Genomic DNA, 21,324 nt, shown 5'->3' with positions numbered 1-21,324 from the left:
TTTTCAGCATGGTCAGAAAACTCTGCCGATCGGTGGTAGGGGCTCCTGAGAACACGTGAGCCAAACATTTTAGTGCAGCACATGGCCTAAAATACAATTCTCAAAGGCAACTAGAAATCGTTCCCTATGCCATAAATCCGAAGTTCACGTCCATAGGCTTATTTGAGCATTATGAGCTGCATAGTTACCACGGATGCCGCCACGTCCACGTGCCCACGCGAGCACTCGTGATCACTGAAAGTAAGCCTTTGAAAGCAAGCACGTTCAAAGAAAAAAAAAATGTGCTCAAGATCATGACACGCACTGATCAACGGACTCATTTTTTCTCGCCCCCTTGTCCCCCCCCCTGCTACACATAGCTTTCAGTGAGCTCTCTGATACAAAATGAGAGAGAAAGAACTTGAAGCGTGCGGACAAATCCCTGTAACTCTGCTCGTACTTGACGGATTCTAAAAATTTCTGCGGCAGTCGATTCGGGAGGCAATAAGCTCTTTTACTGAAGCCATTCGATGATTACTTGGAAAAGTGTTGCAGTTAATGTTCACAGTTAGTTGTTCTTCTGACTCAGCAATGAAAAACAATATTTCGATTATTTAAACCTAGCTATACCTCTAAGTCGGAATAAAATTTATGTATTCTACACCTCTCTAAAATATGCCCTAATTTTTGTGAAGAGGACTTCTGCAAAATTCTTGTAAGCACCTTAAAGACTTCACACAAGCAGCAAATCTCATGAAAACTCATGCCAAAAGCAAAACGATGAACTTAGTAACTTGCTGAACTCAATTTCATTACAGCATCAGCACCGTGGTCTGGTAAAGTATGAAGTTCCTAGTAACTTTACTTACACGTTTTGACAGTCAAATCCAGCTACAACGAAATTGACGGGATGAGTGAAAAAGTTTGTTGTCGCGGAATTTCGTTGCAGTGAAATTTCATGTACAGATCACAAGATTTAGGAAGCTCTGATGATTATAACTCGTCCTTTCGCTATGATTATAACTCTCGCTAAACTTGGACGTACTTGGGCGCACACCAAGTGAATGTATTTTCTTGCGTATAACACGCACAAAATATACAGAGACTTTAGCGCTAAACTTGGGGTGCGGGTTATACGCGAGTTTCGGTGCGCAAGTTGGCTTCACGGTAATGCAAGGAAGGCGGCTTTGCATCAATACGCGAGGTATACACGTGGGTTAGCAAATACGATATGCAGGTTACCCTCGAAGCGTGCCAAAGTTCGCTAGAGGCTAACTGAAAACGAAGTGCCGAAGCTCCGCATTACCACAATCATAAGCGAGCAAAAGGAAAGGCGAAACGCTGGTGTCGTTTTACGACTTTACTGCCTTTAATCTTTCTTCCGATGTGTTAGCTGCGTACTTGAGCGTCCTTGCTATCAATGATCGCGATGATAGCGATCACGGTTTTCTGCGCAGTCGTTGCGGTAAACGGTAGTTCCGTTTTCAATTTGTGCACGCTGGCCGTGCGCGTGCCTTCAGAACTGCGTCGTTGCTATCTGTGACCGCGTCTACCGCAGTTATGACCGCAGCATTGCTTTGAGTCGGTGTGCGTACGTTGGATGCATGCATACTTTCGTGGTCACCCATGAGTGTGCCAACACGATTTGTGTTCGCAGCAGTTGCGGCAGAATGTAGTTACGCTTGGACTAGGTGCGCACTGGCCGTGCGTGTGCCTTCAAAACGCCGTGGATATCATTCACGATTGCAGGGCTTGTGATGACGAGCAGTAGTTTTGTTTTGAGTGTTATGTCAAAAAGAAGGCGGGAGTTCTTGAATGATTCTCCCGTGGCACGCACACACATCAAGCCCGCCAGCAGCATCATGGTGGATAGACGATCTGTCGCCGAGCATCTCAATGGCGAAAAATTTACCAGGATGTGCGTGTGGTGGCAGAAAGCATGTCTCCGACAAAGACAAGGTCTTGTGATGCAGCCGCATGGCTCTGGCGACGAGAAATGGTAGAGTTTCTAGCGGAATTTCGCAGCAATCCTAGGCAAGCTCCTTTTCCTGGTGTGGTGGCACTCGCGAAAACTTCGTTCAAGCGGAAATAGCCAGAAGTATTCGTTGTGTCGAGACATTTTTCACATTTTTTTCTATGGGCGGCTGATGGGGAATCGAATATTATTTGTTGTGGCGGAAATTTCGTTGTAGTAGTATTCGTTATAGCGGGATTTGACTGTATAATATAGCATCTTCTGATTCCTCAACCACATCTTAAACAGACACGTGCTATAGCTGGTTTAAACAGCAACTTGGTCTTTAAACATGCCATTTGGAAGGCTGCGGAGTAATTTTGATCACACGGAACTATTTTTTTAAATTAGGCATGAGATGCTTTTAGCACAAGATGTACAGTTGAACCTGTTTATAACAAACCCGAAGGTGCTGAAAAAAGTGATCGTTATATCCGTAGTTCGTTGTATATGGACACACCCTTCAAAACTTGCACTTAGCGAACAAGCTGTTTTCTTTCTGCGCATTTTTATTAAAACGCGCTAACAACCCCTTCGATGACAATTGTTAAGCCTTTTCGCGTCATGAAGCGACACTTGCTGCGTGCTCATGAGTAATTAAACCGCCTTTGCAATGAATTGACACCGTTTCACTGAAGCACGGTACCATCACGTGGAGCTGATCATCCCTGGCTAGTTGCGTGCAGCGTGTCGCCTACTAAGCCCACGCTGTCACTGCCGGGCTGCTTTCTATGCACGCATTTGCGCATTCATTGTGCCTGCTTCACTCCGGACCGTGCACGGGTGCGGCGAGTAGCCTGTTTGTTCAACGCGGCGAAGGCAAGCAAGTAACGAAAATGTCGCTGTCAGTGCATTGATGTTTCTCGGTGCTCGTGGCGCTCGACAACAGCGAGCTGCTTTCGTTTCCACAAAGCGACATGCACCTCGCACGAAGCGGCGGCGGCAAACTTACGAACGGCCGCATGACGAGCTTGTACTGCCATCAATCCGCACAGTTTACGCCACACGCACAGCCGAGCAGATAGCTACAGATGACTATGATAAGGTTGTCAGCGATAAGTCACTATGGCACGTTCATCGCCGGCTGCCGCCTCGTCTTCGCTCTTTTCTGATGCTTGTCCATGAAGGCATCGCTGCAATTGCGCAGAAGTTGTAATCACTGATCAACGGGTCTCTGCTGTTGCCGAAAAGAAGGAATACCTTTTGCGGCACATTGGAGCGTTGTCAAATTAAGGGGCGCAGTGACCTTTTATGGGATGAAAAGTTATCACGGTTATCGCGTTTTGCATTTATGGCTCCTTGCGTTCTAAGGCATTGTTTGTGTTCTAAGGCATTGTAGGCGGTCGTTGCTGCAGAGAATGGCATCAGAAAAGGTTGACGTGCGAAAGCTGACCCCAAGCCTTCATGCTGCCTATTTTTAAAAATTTATTTTTTATTTCTGCCATTCTGCCGCTGAAGGAACGCCTGGAAAGCAAGCGACGTACCTCGCTCCGAAATCTGCGTGTGATACTCGGCTATCTAGGATATTGCCATTGCGAGTGAACTGGAGCGGGGCACGCGCCTCTCTCATGCTTTAGAAAAAGGCATGTTTTAACTTTGACTGTACTTGCTTTCTACCCCGTTCAATTATGGCTGGAAATTAAACACGTGACCTGCTAATAAATATTCATGATTATACATGAAATATTCATATAACTGCAGCTGAAATTCCGATTGCCACTATGCACTGGTTTTACGGTGAATGCATCAATGCTGTACTATTTTAGAATAGTAACCAAGTCTCTTTAAAAATTACACTCTAAAGAATGATCAGTGAAATCATTTGTATATCAAAATGTCACCCTAAACTGGCCACACTAAAAATTGTAAATTTATTTGTGTCTATAATAGAATGTTGATTATACTTCCCCCGGTTTTACGATGACCCGCATTTTACGACGAATGACGAATCTGTTTGGTCCTGGCAAAACACGCATAGAAATAATGTATTAAAAGCCTCGATTATTCGATGCAATTTTACGCCGACTCTGCATCTTACGACGACTCTCCGGTACCACCCGAGAAAAAAATGACCTTCCTTACTCAAATCTAATGCCCACCAAATATTAGCGGGTGCAAAAGAAAAACTTACGTGCCCCTAGGTTGACGATTAGAAAAAAAATGAGCGGAAAATTTAATGAGTGGAAAAAGAATGGAAAATTTATTCTCCTTGCAGTTCATTTTCTTCTGTAATCCTGTTTTCCTGGCTTCACGATCGCTTCTAGATATGCCAAGATCGCGGGAGTACCTCAGGGTTGTTATCTAGACAAGCTCGATTTACACAGAGTAGCTTTGGACAGTCAACAAGCTCATCTTCGAGATTCGAATATTTTCATGTTTTCGGACTGTGGAAACTTCTCCTGATAGACACGCAGCTGATGATCTCCCTTTGTTTGCGACACTTGCAGTCAGAGGCCTCGAGCATGCTAAAAGGACGTGACGCAGCTATCTTCAGCGAGCAAAATAAGTTTCCCTTGACGTCAGCATTCACAATAGCTGCAAACAGATCACCAACTGCACTTCACAAGTGAACAAATACGACGCGCACAGCTCAGTCACGCACAAAATCATCCTACTCGAACTCGCAACAAAATATGCTCCATTGCCATTACGTGACGGGCGATGACACTAACTCTTTTGACATGAGGCTGTTGCCAAAGCAGTTCGGTTTTGTTTTTATATGCAAGCAATTCTTGGACTTGTTTTATAAAGTGCGTTAGATTTGACATTTTTTAAAGTTGAGAATAAAGATTCAGTCATACCTCCTCTAATTAAATGCTTAGCTGTAATTTTTAAAAATAATGTAATCTACCTTTCTTGGAGAGGTGCAGGGTCATACTGTAGGCTTATTTAGGCAGTCTGTACCCATTTTTTGGGCAAGACTGAGGGTCACTGCCTATATTCTTAGTTTTCCGATTATACGAAGCCTGGATTATACAACGGTTTTGCTTGGTCCCCTCAAAGTTGTATAATCAGAGATCCACCGTATAAGCCAATAGCAAACAAACCTCTAACAAAGTAAGGCATTTCGTGATAAAATCATGCAAGCGGGCAGGAACGCAATGGTTATCTTAAAGGGTACAGTTGAAAGCACACAAGCCGTTCTAGGGAATGACACTCACTTGAGTGGTCGCAGATGTAGGGAAGACAAGAATGTGAGTGGCAGTGGCATCCTGTGGAGTGGAGAGATCGCAACTGACGCACGATGATGTGAACCGCTCGTCCGGCGTATACTGGTCGTGAAAAAGCCGCAACGCACTATCTGGTTCCAGTGACACCAGGCATGCCGACAGCACACAGGGGCCCCCCACAACACCACCCGCACCACCGCATGCTGAAGAGGACGAGGACGACGATGATGCGGCACACTGGTGACAGAGTTCACGCAAACGGCGAGAATAGCGCAGCAGACTTCGTCGGCCCAGAAGTCCCGCCCACTCGCGCAGTTCACCGTGACCAACACGGCCCAGCCGACCGACGACAAGTCGCCACGGCTGGGCGACTGCACCACCAGCACGAGCACCACATGCCGCAACACCCAATAACCACTCGAGCAACTTCTGGAGGCCCAGTCGACGAATGCACACTTTTTTCCTACGTGTCCTGTAAAACAAAAACGGAACCAAATTTATTAAGTACACAAAAACAGCTGCTGCATGGCACCAGATAATAAAGTGCAACTTTTTGGTGCAGTTATCTAAAAAAAAGTTCCCTTATGAGACAGAGATAACATAGAGAAACTTAAAATGAACTTTGTCCAACTGTTTTACAAATCAAAAATTCACAATGACAACACTGCCATGGCTTGGCAAATGTATTATAATAAACATCCACAGATTGCAGGGTTACCGGGGGCTGAAAATATAAGTGGCTGGATTGGTGGCACAAAGATCAACTAAGTAAACATAGAACTATTGTTGCGTAAAACTATGGAAGCTGTGTAATCGTGAATGTGCTGTCTTCTGAAATGTTTTTTTTTTCTTCCTTCTACAAGAACACTCACGGAAGACGAAAATGCGCCTATGAACATTGTCGTTAGACTAAGCACCTCAAGATACCGCTACCGTAATCTGGTATTACACAGGCGTCATTGTTCACCAGAATACCAAACACACCAGAGTGACCAACCAGCGTTCCAAGATTAAAGGTAGTGGCACCTGTAATGGGGCTGCACTAACCGGTTGGGGATTTCAATGTTGATGGAGCAGTTGTCGAGCAAGTCGCCTTTGTCATTGCTGACACTGGCTAGGAGCCAACGCTGGTCCTCGGTGAGGCAGTAGGCACAAAAGAGGATGCCACACCTTTCCCTGCGGTCACCAAACATCTCGCCCAGCTCAGTCTGCTTGTCCTTTTGTGGAGCCAGGACAAACGGTGGGCTCCACAACTTCACTGGATTGACGCCACCCTGCCAAGGAAATAATGCACATGGATGGATGCGACTACTGTGCGACATTCACCAGTACACGCAACACAGCCTTTATTTTACAAGTTACTAGGGGTGTGCGGATATTTGAAAACTTTGAATAAGGAATCGCATAGTGTATATTCAATTTACCGAATATTTTTAGGATAATCAGTTCCTCTGTTAAAGTGGCACTTCTAATCTACGAGTTTCTACAGAAATTTAAAGAGAAATACTTACTACCTTACGACATCCGCTGGCTCATTATAACATACTCTGCTATAACAATTATCTTTACGAGCTGCACACAGTTTTCTTCAATACTAATGAATTTTTGGAGTAGACAAGGCGTGTGCGTGAAAATGCAGTACCATGACGACAGCCTATTTAGTAAAGTTTTCAGTGTACTCACTAAAAGGATAAAGCTGAGTGGTGCTTGGAAAAAAAAAAAAAGTCGATCCTACCATCTCACTACTTCTATGACTCGTGTGAGAATGGGAATGTCTGCAGTCACCATGTATCCGAATGTTTGGGAAAAAAATATTGTATAAATTTTCCGTCACTACATAACCCTTTCCAAACATTTCGAAACCTTCAAAAGTCTCACCGGTCGGGACTTCAGGAATTCATCCTGTGCAGCTGCTGGGCCAAATCCTGTGAGAGATTTGACGTTGGACTGATGCGTGATGAGCCGTGCACACTGATAAAACACGGAGAGGGCATGTGACCGCAGCTGATCTTGCCGCCGCACGCCTTCTAATGTATTGCCAGCCCCTCCCAGGATAGAGTCCAAGCTCAGAATCTGAAATGAATTTTTTTTTTAGAACACACACGCAACTGCATACTGGTTACGTGACTGATGCATGCTGTATGAAATTCACACTTCATTAAAATACGTGGACAAAAGAGGGTACCGGGACCAGTAAAGGTAATGCCCCAGATATGGGCTATAAACTTGGTAAAAATGCGCAATGTGACAATTCAAGTTATCAACAGTGGAACCTCGATTACTTGTCCCCTGGTCATGCGATGATGTGCATTTTATAATGACCTGCTTAGGTCAAGGCAAAACCCCCATAAAAAAAAAATGCATTAAAAACCTCAATTATACACCGTAATCATACGCCGGCATGCCTCGTAAAACGCCTCTCTGTTACCGTCAGACAAAAAAAAAAATATCTCATTTACTCGAGCCTAATGCGCACACAGTTTTTGAGGGTTCAAAATAGAAGTGTACCGGATGTATTGGTACCACATCTTTAATATCACAGTGACGCAGCCCCATGTTGACGATTAGAAAGAGAGAGAGAGACAGAGAGGCCAGCATGATTCGCTTTCATAGAATGAAAAATTTATTCTGGCAATTCCTTTTTTGTGTGATCTGGTTTAATCATGCGCCGTTTCATGCGCAGTTACCTCAACAAGCTCAGTCTACAGGGAGTTGCTTAAGAAAGACTAAGTTGATCTTCAGGATCCGTATTTTCCCGTTTTCAGCTTATAGGAGCTTTTCCTGCTCTATATGCAGCTACGCTACTCCCCGTCATAGGCCTCAGACACACAAGAAAGACGCAACACAACTATCTTCAGTGTGCAGTATAACTTTCCTTTGACATGAACTTTCATAATGAAAGTGGTACATCATTTACATTTCATTGAGAACAGGTACAGTGTGTCGCAGTTATGCATGCAATGAACCTGCGTGAACTCACAACAGGATGTGCTACATCGCCATTCTGTGATGGTGATGATGCTGTGTCTGACACCTCTAATGGGAGGCAGTTGACAACACCGCAAATGTGGTTTCGGTCTACCGAAGGATCATTAAAAGAACTGCCAGCAGAATAAATTTTGCATTCTGTGAGGGAGTATATTTTTTTCCCCTTTTTTTCCCCCTGAAACTATGGCATAGGAGCATGCCATAGTTTTAAAAAACCTTGTAAGATTATGTTCAGGTGCATTTTTATTTTGAACTCTCGAAAATTGGGTGCGCGTCACAATCGATTGCGTATAGTTACAAGCCGATGTTGCGCTTTGCACTTTTATGCTGCACTCTTTCTGGTTCATGGGTACTGATCGAGCTATCTTGTCTAATATAGCGTCAGGGTGGAGTAATGGCCATGAAGCATTTTGATAGGTGTGTTTACGCATGTCATTTAGAAGTGCTGCGATTTGAGTTTCCATGAATGAAATCATTATATTTATTTTCCAGAACTTCGAATACTTATTATACTTGCATTCACATAAAAATACGTGGCCACATACCTGGACGTAGGTGTTGCTCTGCAGAGGCTCCGGCAGGCACTCCAAGAGTTGGGAGAAGCATCGGTGTAGACCCAGAGTGGCCGAGCGCAAGACATCGGGGTCTGAGCAGCCGAGCGTGAACGGTTCCACCAGGTACACAACCAGGGCGGGGGGTTGCTGCTCCTCCTCGCCCTCTTCTGTGGTAAATGCACTGGTGCCCGATGAGCCACCTGTTGTCGACCCTGATGCACTGCTGGCTCCACCACCAAAACTGGCACCGCTCCCTGAGCCTGTGCTGGCTGGCACTGCGCTTGAGGCAGACTGGTTGGAAGATGGCGTTGAGCCACTCTGATTTCCTGCCGAAGTTCCTGTCCCTGTGGCTGTCCCTGCAGCTCCTGATGCTGAAGATGTCTCCTGGGAGCTCTCTGAAACCCAGCATTCAAGAGTGATCAAATACAAGCCACAAAAGTATGGCTGTTTTTGCGCAAGGAAATAATGCGGGAAGGGGTCAAGGGGAGCGCAAACTTTCGACTGTTTATTCAAGAGATAGTGCAACGAAAAACATAGGCACAGGCATGCGCAGCAAGCTAGGCACACATCGAGCACATACCACCCAAATCACACTTGTGATCTAAGAACTTTCTCTCTGCCTGCGAGAGAGACAATGAAGTAACACTGATACACAAGGAACCTCGTGCTTTTATATGAAATGCCTCCAACAATTCTCGAGCCGTGGTGTCCCCACTTCTACCCAGAATCTGAATCATATTCAGGCACGGCTCACACTTATGTGAATTGCAGTGGGTCGGCAAATGTGCCCCATCTTTACCTTTTAGCGAAAGCTCGTGTTCCCATGCATGCTCATTCACGCACCCTCCCGTCTGGTCAACATTAAGCTACCGAAATTTTTTTGTACCGCATTTCTTGCTCACCCTGAAAAACTTTTTGTAAAATTTACCCCGCATAATACCGCACCCCCCCCCCCCCCCAAATTTGCTTCGGTTTTTCGGAAAGAAAAGTGCGTTCATTATGTGAGTACAGTAGAACCTCATTGATACATTCCCGCTTAGTACGATTTCCCAGCTCCTGCGGTCGCAATCACAAAAACTAAAAATAACCCAATAAGCTGTGTGTAATATGTTCCGGTTAATACGTTCCCGGAAAATACGATTATTCGGCAGCAACGTTCAGCACCGTGGAAAAGTACGGCCGTACGATAAGTTTTGTAGCCAGAAACTAGGGATGGGCGAATATTCGAACAAATATTACAGCATTCGAAATGAACGAATATATGTATACATTTGACCGCACATAACCCTCTGTAAAGGTGGTTTCGCTGCAGCGTCTGGTTGCTGTGCCGTGAAACAACCCTTCCAGGAAAAATCTGCACTGCCACGAAGCCACACTTCAAGGTTAAATGTACATATTTTTTTTAAAGTTTAAAAGCGTGTTATATGGCCTTATGCGCGCTAAGTATAGTAACTTTTAAATTGTAACGTAATGTACCACTTATAACCCTACTGCTATTCAAATCTTGATAATATTCAAGGCTGCTTCATTTCAAACCAAAAAAGTGACATTCACTCATACCTAGTTCCAATCCTTAAAAATATTGCGCAAAGGTCATGACAAAAATGCTCATTTTTCTTAATCATATGTGGTAAATACTATTCGAACTATTCAAATCGAAGTTATTCGACCAAATCACTATTCGCCCATCCCTACCAGAAACTCATTCAGGTGTGTGAAAAGGGCCCTCTCGTGTACTTGTGAAGTGGCAGACAGCCGCCACGCGGCGACTTCTCCGCAGCGCATTCCCCCCCACCCCCTCCGCACCTTCTCTGCTTTGCTCAATTGACCCCTCCGCGTCTTCTTCGAATTGCTCGATCATCCCCTCCGTGTCTTCTCCGATTTGCTCGATAGCCGCTCTCTTGTCAACCACACACCGACCCGAAGGCAGGCGGCGACGCTGGCCATCAAAATCTTCAAAAGGCTTAAAAAAAAAAAAAAAAAAAAAAAAAAAAAAAAAAAAAAAAAGAGAGAGAAAGAAAGAAAGAAAGAAAAAAGAACCTTCATCTGTAGCATGGTACATAGATGCACACTCGTTCCACACACTTTTGTTCGGACCCCATGGCTACAACAAGAGCCGGGGGGAACTAACAATGCGGCCCAAAGAATGGAGGCTGTCGCTTCTCTAGTCCGCCACGGATCGGTTTGATACCTACGGAAAGGCACATGATGCCGCTGCCCAATACGTTGCGACACGTACAGTGATGCTACTGGCTTAGGCCACTTTGGAGCAGCTTTTGGAGCAGGCAAAATTGCGTTTTGGAGCAGCAAAACTAGCTTTTGGAGCCGGTGCTCTGCCTTCAACAATTCATTCTGAGCCGAAGAATTCTTAAAAAAGTAATAAACATCGACCACAGCAGCGTCGACATCCGAGCCAATGGCACTCAAGCCGCGGGCAAATGAGTTGTGCACTTTGTGCAAGCAGCACTCTCCTACATCTATGATGTCAGGGTATGCTTCCTGCATCTTTTTTCTGAAGCTTTTCATTGCATTAGGGCCATCCGTAGAAAAGCAAATGACATTTTTCAGAGGCAGGTCCATCATTGCTCTCCGCACTTCACTAGCCAAAATTTCCGAAGTCGCAGAGCCCAGCAGGAAAGACTGTAGGTGTTCCACAACTCACTGCATTTTATTGGAGAAATGCCTAACTACAACATCAAGTTGTTGGCACCTCTGTTCAGGAAGAGGGGTCTCGTCAATGCTAACAGATAAAACCACATCTGGCTTGTTCAGTTCGTCAAGCACAAGTTTCTTGAAATACGGCCCGAGGCCATCACTAACTATGTAGGATGCCTTGAACCTCTTACAACTAAACTGCTTCGCTGTTTCGGAATCTCCAAATAACTTGGGAAACAAGGCAGTTGCTGTGTCGGCCCACGAGTATGGGATGCCCTTGAGAGTCATGCGAAGCACAAACAGAGTTTCTGCATTTGTCACGCGGTCACACTGCAAAACGTTCCATGGACTGCCGAATTCGAAAGTCGGCTGGATCGTTTTCGGCCGCTGCAGCCCACCTAAAGCGTCTCAATGAGGACTGGTAGCATCAATGTGCCGTTTCATGGCTGCATGTCGCTTGACTGCTGCTACGCCATGTCGCCTACAGTTGATGCTTTGATTACAAAAAAAAAAAAAAAAAAAAAAAAACACGAAACGCAGTTCCTTCGTCCGCTTGACAACACCATATTGATAGTATAACCTCATTACAACAGACCTTCATAGTGAAGAGGATTTTGCTCTGTTGTAAAGGGAGTATGTAAAATCCAAGTACTGTTACAACAGACTTTCATGTAAACACTGAATGGGTCTGTTATAACCGGAGAGAATTACGAGTCACAAACATGGTCTTATTTTTAATGGGGGACCAAAAAAAAAATGCGATTTTTGGAAAATCGCATTTTCAGTTTCTGTAGCCCATTTCTATCTGATTCCAAAATATCTTCAATGAAAACTACGTAGAAGTGCTATCAAAAATTTGTTTTGCGTCTGCCGACTTGGCGAAAATTGCGGAAATATAAAAAATAAAGCGTTTTTCAAAATTATAGCTCGGCAACGGCGCAACTGGGCGCCACCATTTTGGGCTCGTCGTAAAGAGCATTTCTCCGCGTTCAAGTTCTCCGTTTCAGCTGGCTCCTCCATTCAGTAACAAGCGTACGAAAAACACGTTTTGGCTGCTTCTGCGGTATTACCGCAGAAGCAGCCAAAACGTGTTAATGCTTGCTTCGGGATCGTTGTCTGCTGCTTGTGCGTCGCGAGGTCGCGGCTGTCGAAAATTGCGCTACTTAGTGACGTGTTCGCACTCGTTCTGTGTTTACGGGTCGACGATAATTTGGAACGCTTTAGTTGGGCAGCTGCAAGCGGAAGCTCAATCATCAGATTACGATAGCGCGCCGCACTCGTCGCGAACATCGCAGACGTACGACTAATAGCGTTGACTCGTTGGACCCGCTGTTCAAGGTTCTTCTTATCAACACTTCGAAGCTTATGACGAAGACCACCGCGGGACAACTCCTTGTACTCGCAATCGAGCATGACGTACTTTCAAACATCGGGCACTGCGGCCACGCACATCGCAACCGAGCTTTCTACTAGATGTCGTGGTTAGGCCTAACTCCGTTCACGGTGCCAATGTACGAGCCAAATCCGAACTTTGCGGGCAAGAACATCGCGCTAGCGGACATGCGAAAGCGAAGAAGCCGTAATGTCCTTCGTCTCAAGCAACGAATCGCATTGCCCGCTGGCTCCTCAGAACCGCGGATGGGCATTTTGCGCATCGGCAGCGGACCCCCCGGCCAAGCTCGCCGCGCAGCGACCGCGCAGAGAAGCGGTGGCAACGGCTCGCAATTTCGCGTGTCAGCGTCCCAAACGCAACACCAAGCACGCTGCGCTCCGTTTTTTTGTTGCTACAGCTAGGCATAGCTGATCATTGACAGACCGGGGATTGGCGGCCTTCGTTCTTAAATCGGTACGTCGATATCCGTGGTGCGCTGCTCCCGTCCCGAAAGTATGCTAAGCGATGTTTGAAGTCGGAAGTTAACGACCATGGTAGAAAAGTCCGCTCTAAAGGAGTCCCGACCACCTTGCTGGCCTGAAATTTTAGTCAATTATATCCGAATGTCCATTGTACCAGAATCCGTTGTAAACGAAGCTCAATCAATGGAACTAATACGGAGGTCGGCATAACGCCGCAAACTGGTATGTAATATATGTAATATTTGAATGTCTGTTGTAAACAGATCCGTTGTAATGAGTTATACTGTATTTTGTCTCCATTTTCATCACTCTCATGGAGAACGTCCGCGTACAGCGCGATGTCGCTCTCAATGGGGGAACCTCATGTAGTTAGTTTCATTTCTGAAAGTCAGAGTACACCCCTTTGGCGCAGGCTTGGCACAGAATCGCCAAATTTTGAGGAAATGTAGCAGGTTGTAGCAGACAGGGCACTTTGGCGCAGTCTGGCGCAATTGGTGCAGCGGTAGCATCACTGCACGTAGCAACATCGCCATTGTGACCAGTGGATATGGCTTATAATTTCCCCCACTTTTCTCCCGGAGCACGTTCGTTTTCTGGTTGCTCCGCCCATCGCGCAGTGCAATTCCAGTCGGCGTTCGTTTTTCTCTGGCTGGACAATTCTGCCTACCAGCGGGTCATCAGAATCTGCCAGAAGAAATTTGTTCTGGAAGATACATTGAAGGTTTCTGGTTATCAGACGCCAAAACGAGACGATGCGCGCTTGCCGCCATCTTTTTGAGGACTCGACGGATCACAATGTGGGCGCTTGGGGACTTAACCTTCGGTTGCCATTACGCTCCGCGTTATCTTTTAAGTTTTCAAAATATCAAATATTTCATGTATATTGTTGGGAGCAAGATTTATTTATAAATTGTAAGGGTTATAAAGCAAATCAGCATATCACAATAAGCTGGAATGAATACTGTTTGCAATAAAACAAGAATGGATGTTCCAGGCCCAATTGAACAAAAGTTATAGTACGTTGAACGCTCGGCAAGTCAGCGATTTCGAGCTCAGTTAAACTGGGATCAAGCTGGGAATGTTCAACATACCATAACTTTTGTTCAAATGGGCCTAGAACATCCATTCTTGTCTTATTGCATACAGCATTGATTCCAGGTTTTTGTGATAGGCTGATTTGCTTGATAACTCTCACAGTTTAGAAATAAAGCCTGCTCCTAACAATACAAAAACTATTTAATAGTTTCAAAACTACATATTGTATTAGAACAATAGTTGCATGTTTGAAATCAGCACATAAAAATACATAAGCTTTGAAAGTTTCATAATGATACGCTCAAAAACAAGAAACATGTTTCAGAAGCAGGGTCTCCCCTTAACAGACGGTGCGAGTCGCGCGTGATCTTGTGAACGTACGTGATCGTATCCCAAATGCATAAGCTCAAGAATATCACTTCCACTCTTCGGCAAACCTAGCCCCATATTTCCAAGCAGCAATGCAGACAGAACCGACGCTCATGCGGCACAAAGTTTTGTCTGCGGACACGGCGGTAGCGTTTTTTTACATTTATGCTGTTTGTGTTAGAGTTCGATTTTGCAATATACTGGTTGTCTCGGGATTTCAACACACGTGACCACGGCGTTATCTCCGGTCAGGACCGGAACTAGCTGGCTGACCTCTGGCTGCCAGCGAGATGTCAGGAGTTTGAAAATCGAAGAGTCACTCTATGCTTTTTGAGCAATAAATGTTTTTTGCCCATGCACCTCAATATGGGCTTGTCAGCCTCAATTTTTACTGGACTTGGATTGTACGTTTATTTCCCGCATTTTTTTTTGGAAACGCATCGAGGTTCTACTGTGGTACATGCTGTGGATGCTCCCAGCTAAGAGGTGCGTAGGGCACAGCCTTGTAGCTTCTTACATACTGCTCTATCGGTGGCATAGTGAGCGGCCAGAAAGCGATGACGCTTTCAGGTTACTGTACATGACACAATCGACGCCTCAAATTGGCATAAAGACTCTAAAACACACATAATACCGCCATCCACCAGCAGACCAGTCAGGTACACAAGAGAGCATTAACCGACCTGCTGTATCATGTGGTCGTGGTGTGGCATTTCCGTCTTGAGCTGCTTCGGGCGTTGGTGGTGGCCGTGGAGAGGCAAGCGGTGCCCTTGCTTCAGCACCGCACCGGTTTAAGGCTGGGGGACCTTCCAGCATGCCCCTGTCTAAGCTCTGTGTTGCTAGGTGAGGACCTGCCAATTAAACCAAACAGACAGTAAATACATTTAAGGATTATTTCTACATATCTCGCACTTCACTGCAGTCAACTTGAAGAGGTTAGCAATTGACCCCTCACTCGGTTTGGGCATTTCAAGCACACTAGCACAGTGTGTAGATTAGTCAGTGTTGATTGTGTCTGCAAAGTATGACATGCACATGTGGAGCAGAAATTGTTTATATTTATATTAGAGCTGTGCGAATAGCAAAATTTTGGGTGCGAAGCGAATGTAATATTTTTCGAATATCTCTCAAATATTTTTCTAATACTTCGAAGCGAAACTGCAGAAAGAAAAAATGCCCCCACCTCCCCGAAGGGAATCGTGAGGAAATGCGAATGCATTTCTTGCGCCGAGAGTACACGGCGTAGTAATTTTAATGGCGTAAAGCTGGACACATCGACGCGCTCAAGTGTCTCCGTTTTGGGTGCCTCTTTCAACGAACGCTTCCTACGTGCATTCGTATCACCTCAGGGATGTTGCCACCGCCTTCAATGCAGCACAAACGCGTTTAGAACGCACTGTTTTCAGGCTGTGCCAATGCAACCCAAACGCTACAAACGCATTTAAACGCACTGCATTGAGGCGGTGGCGCAGGGAGGAGAGAGAGCAAATGGCGAGAGAAGGAGCGGCGAAGCACTGCACCTACCCTCTCCACACACGCGGGAGCTCCGCTGAGCCAATGCCACCTAGACAAAAATTTGCGCTGGCCCAGCTCCCGCGATGCGAGCGCCCTCACACGCCAGAACGCGCTCCTCCTCTCCACTCACTCTCCGCTACTCCGCCCGCACCACCTGCTCCGGTTGCTAGGGGTGAGGATAAGCGCACGCGCCCGCAGCTGTTGCTATGGGAGAGGGAGTGAGAGCGGAGAGGCGCGCGGACAACGCCGGATGCCTTACATAGCCCGACTAAGAAATGCATTCGCATTTAAAAGTTAGAGAGGATTCCTAAGCATATTCTTATGAGAAAGCAACATGAAAGTTTTTTTTTTTTTTTCCGCTAGGTTGATGAAGCGCTGGCGGGGTTTTCATAGTTGTCCCATTAAGAATGAGGCAATGTAGAGGCTGAATTGTATTTATGTACACTCAAACGTCGATATAACGAACACGGATATAATGAATTACCGGTTATAGCGAAGTAAATTAAGAATAGTCTTGTAATAGATACAGTGTTAAAAATAAACATTTATAACGAATTTTCGGATATAACGAAGTTATTTTCGTGGCACATGTGACTGTTATAATGAGGTCTGAGTGTACATGATTTGGTGCAACCAAAGTGTTGCCGGCAACACTTCACACGTGATAGGCACAGATGCCATTTCCTCAGCCTCTCCTCCTCTTTCAACTTCTGTGGAAGCCCAACTCACGTGGCGGACAAGAGTGTGTTCCCTTCAAGTCCGGAGTGCCAAATCTGCCTCGTAGACGTCGATATATAAGAACATCTGAAATTTTGGATGCTAAAAAGCTTCGGCGTCCGATTTTTCGGACTTCCTGCCCAAATTTCAGGTCCAAAACAGCATTAATTGAGGCCCCACCTCTGCCACATCTTTCATCTCCATGTTGTAACCAGCATTTTCTTGAGGTAATACATTTGCGACCGTAGCAGAGCTTGACAGCCAGCTTTGCCGCAATACCGAAGTGTGATGAGGTGAAGCATACTGAAAATCTAGGGACCACTTCCAATCGGATGTTGACTGTGTCTTGGCTATGTTCGACCGTAACGGAGCTTGAAAGGCAGCTTCGCCGCAATACCACAGTGTGATGAGGTGAAGCATATTGAAAATCTGGGAGCCATTTTTAATTGGACGTTGACTGTGTCTTGGCAAAGTTTGACCATACCGGAGCTTGAAAGGCAGCTCTGCCGCAATATGAGAATGTAATGAGGTGAAGCATATTGAAAATCTGAAGGGGTCGCTTTCAATCAGACGTTGAGTGTATTTGTTTTTGGGACGTGTGAATAGTTCGAATAGTAAAATTCCAGTGCGAATCGAATCGAATAGCAAACACTACGCTCACACCTCATTATAACAAAGTCACATCTGCCACGAAGATAACTTCGTTATAACGAGGTTTGAGTGTATTCGAAAAATATTCGAAATTTTGAATATTTGCACACCCCTTATATAGAACGCTGTGCGTTCTCTCTTTTGAAAGATGAGCTTGGGGAGAGATTGACACACACACACATGCCCATGTCACAGGTGTTCCTTTGAACGCTACTGACCATGACTTGCGATTTTGATTCATCTAATGTAGTGCGAGCAATGCCACAACCAAAAAAGCACTGTGAATCAAAATAGGAAGAGATCAAGAAGAAAAGGAGGTGGCAGTTGTCACATAAACATAATGTGATCCCCCAGCAGATGGGAGAACAAAGAGGGGTACATAGCTTGCAGATGCTGGTCGAGATAAAAGGACACAGCGTCTGTTTTGGCAATGAAGCTAACCTCCTGCAGGCATAGTTACAGGACAGTTTAATCTTTTGGTAAAACTCCCCATGGCACCTTCCAAATTCCAATGTGCAATCAAAATTTGCAATGGAGCCTGGTGAGGGGCCAGGTAAGGCTGAAACCAGCCATGCTATCACCTTTCACTGCAGTTTTATGTGCTATATACTGCACAGTAAAATGTTGATTTGAACTTCGATCCTTGTCATAAGATAACTATGTTGGCCATGTCTAGCGTATATTCTCCAGTTTACTGGATGCAAATTTTGACCGTACGGTTACAAATTTCGAGCCAGCAATACTGGCACATACTGAAATCTCCAACGAGAAGGAGTTTTATCTTACCCAGCTGTAGCTTGCAAGCACGGGCAAAAAGTCTCAATCGAGGTCCCAGGGGTCCCTCTGCTAGCGGGCCCAGCCAGTCGTCGTCCGGAGCTGAAGGCGGTTGTTGTGGCTCATTCGTAGACGGCAGAGACATGCTGCAGGACACACGAAGAAGTCCCTCACGCAGGCCTCCTCGAGAGAGCGGGCAATGGCGGCCAAGGTTCAGTGCCTGGTAGGTCGCGCTAAGGTCTTGGAAGAAAGCTCGCACACCCGGAAGCACTGCTTCGCTGTCTGGCACCACCACCACGTAGGCAATGTCTCGTGATGGTGAGTAGGGCTCTAGCAGGAGTTTGTCCTGGATTAGGAATGACAAGAAATGTCAGCACCAAGCATTTCAATGAATAAAATGTGTTGACAGCCACAACACATCAAAACTTTATGTTGTCAAGAGTACGATGAAATACAGCGCGGTCAGGTTAAAATCATGGTTAAGAAAGAAGCAGGTCCCTGACCAGAACAGAATGTTGCTTAGAGAATCACAAGAGATCCTAAAGAGGGGACGCGGCTTTCGTATCGCGAAAAATGGCAAAAAAAAATTGATTTTTTGTTTCTGGAACCCTTTTTCCTATCTGATTCCAAAATATCTACACTGAAAACCACCCAGAAGTGCTTCGAAAAATTTGTTTTGCCCTCCTAGGTGGTGTAAATTATTGTGGAAATCGCGAAAAAACAGCGATTCAAAAAAAGTTGTAGCCAAGTTCTTGGGCTTGTCGGAAAGGGCATTTCTCTGTGTTAAAATTCCCCGCTTCAGCTGGCTCCTCCATTCAGAAAGAAACGCACAAAAAGCAAACACTTGAGAGTCGTTCCGAGGCCTCTGATTGGCCACGTCCGCCATGTTGCCCCAGCTTGCCTCGCCATTAGTCCGATGCTCGCTCCAAGAGATCGCCGTCTGCTGACTGCGTCTCGCGAGGTCATGGCTGTCGAGCATCGCGCTACTTCGTGACACGTTCGCAACTGTTTGGTGTTCATGGCTCGACGATCACTTAGAATATAATTACGCCTTAGTTGGGAGCTGAAGAGGAAGTTCGATCTGATTACGATGGTGCGTCGCGCTCGTAGCGAACATCACACACGCGCGTCTCGGACAGATTCTCTCGCGTTGACTTTAGCGTCGGATTCGCAGTTAGATGTTCTGCTTATCAGCACTTCTGACGTCGTGACAAAGGCCATCACGGGACGACTCTTTGTACTCATGACCACGCATTACGCACTTTGAAGCAACGGGCACAGCGGCCTGTGCACCTATTGCTCAGAGTCGTCACTAGGCCTAACTCCGCTCACAGCGCCGCGAGACGAACCTCGAACTTTGTGGGCAAGAACAACGCGTCAGCGTACCTGCGGCTATGTGCTTCTTCGCAAGTGAAGCACTTTGCTCGCCAGCATTTCGGAACCGCGGATGGGCATTTTACGCATCGGCAGTGAACTCCACAGCCAAGCTCATCAGACCCCACAGCCACGGACTGCTCGGAGCAGTGGTAGCAATTTCGCGCGTCGGCACCCGAAAATGCGAGACCAAGTATACTGCGCGCAGATTTTTCGTCATCGTAGCTTCGCATTCGCGCATGGCCATCGAACGCCGCCTTCAAGCACAACACGTGCCGGCTCCTCGGACACCGCGGCCGAGCACTTCGCGGTCAAATAGTGCACTGCCAATAAGCACTAGCCATGTCATTTAGACGTGCTTGGAGCCGTGCTTGGTATCGCCGCAGGCATCTATGAATGTTCTGAAACAATGAAAGCCTCGCAGAATAGCATTGCCGCGGTCGGCCGAATGATAATACAATTCATACGCGAGAGTGGCAAAAGAACGTGTATGAAGTAGGGGGACGAATTTTTACCTGCCCGACTCGCGTCATTGAATAAACTGCTCAAAAATCCCTGTGCCACTAATGTCTTGGCCTAACTGTTTGTTATTTGGAACGAAGGCATCGGCTGTCATGATGTGAGCCATTTTCTGTCACAATAAACCTCTCTCAGTTTATAAAAATTATTCAATGATTAATTGTAATCAATGAGCAAGACTTAATCATGCTAACGACAGCATAAAAAAAAGAAATATGTGTAATTATTTCCATATATGGCCTTATTAGAATGTAGTATCTTCTTTTCTGTCATGTCTATCACACCACTCCTTCATACAGAGAACTTGCTTTGAAATCCATACTGGTTCTTTGCAGATCAAAAAAAGAACAAAGGCACACTGGAGAAAGGCCACATGTCCAAGAAGTCAAACATCATAAGAAGAAAACCAAAGATCACAATTTTTAGGTGTTTTAGAGAAGGCCAAACTTTAAACAAAGTTTTCTCAATACTGTTTTTTTGGCATGTTCCTCAGCTCGTGGAGCAAATATCTTGGCAACTACTACACAGACTAAAACACGTTGGCGGGCTAGTTGGTTTGCATCCATGAAGAGTGGTAAGCGCGACTAGACAGGGACGAAGAAAGCGCTGTGTCCTTGTCTGTTTTCTTTCTTCGTCCCTGTCTAGTCGCGCTTACCACTCTTCATACTACACAGATTTTGATTGTTTTTTTTTGCAACGCTCCTTGAACTGTGCTTCAGGAGGCTGTGTTCTCATTTCTTAATTTTACTCTCTTAAGAATTTTTGGTAGGGTTTCTTGTTTGTAGTGCAAGTGTGCTCATTGCAGTGTCACTGGAGAAAATGTAAAGTACAAATTTTAGTGTTGCAAAAAAATAATTTTGAAAACGCTGCCCCCTTCAGCATACATTTGGCTGTGCATACAGTATTTACCAACTTTTTACTTCATTTTGTAAATCCTCCAGCCCCTCCACGAGGTTCAATCAAGAAATAATTTGTCTCTCAGAAAGTTTTTGTGATATCCTTTTCAAATATTTTTGGAAGCATTATGGGGCCATTCTATGTCTCTGTGCCAATTTTCATCAAGATCCAACCAGAAACAAGAAAGTTGGTTTCGAAAGGCACGTCCCCCCAACGTATCTTCCTGACTACGCTCAATGACCTAACCACAGAAGCTTCA

At 45.6% G+C, this 21,324-nt stretch overlaps 1 protein-coding gene across 3 annotated transcripts in view; it reads right to left on the bottom strand.

Annotated features, from left to right (window-relative positions):
- Positions 1-21,324, bottom strand: part of LOC119389486 (mediator of RNA polymerase II transcription subunit 13-like) — a 121,860-nt gene that overhangs the window by 11,446 nt on the left and 89,090 nt on the right. For all 3 annotated transcript variants that reach the window (XM_037656773.2, XM_037656774.2, XM_037656775.2), the window contains exons 21-26: positions 18,288-18,621; positions 15,302-15,469; positions 8,697-9,100; positions 7,042-7,236; positions 6,211-6,437; positions 5,155-5,635 (exon numbers count right to left, since the gene is read on the bottom strand). In XM_037656773.2, coding sequence (XP_037512701.1) covers positions 5,155-5,635; positions 6,211-6,437; positions 7,042-7,236; positions 8,697-9,100; positions 15,302-15,469; positions 18,288-18,621 — 1,809 coding nt within the window. The remainder of the gene's footprint in view (positions 1-5,154; positions 5,636-6,210; positions 6,438-7,041; positions 7,237-8,696; positions 9,101-15,301; positions 15,470-18,287; positions 18,622-21,324) is intronic.

This window comes from Rhipicephalus sanguineus, chromosome 4, assembly GCF_013339695.2.
Source record: "Rhipicephalus sanguineus isolate Rsan-2018 chromosome 4, BIME_Rsan_1.4, whole genome shotgun sequence".
NCBI lineage: Eukaryota > Metazoa > Arthropoda > Arachnida > Ixodida > Ixodidae > Rhipicephalus > Rhipicephalus sanguineus.
The sequence above is the reverse complement of the archived record's forward strand: the minus strand, read 5'-3'. Positions and strand labels throughout refer to the sequence as shown.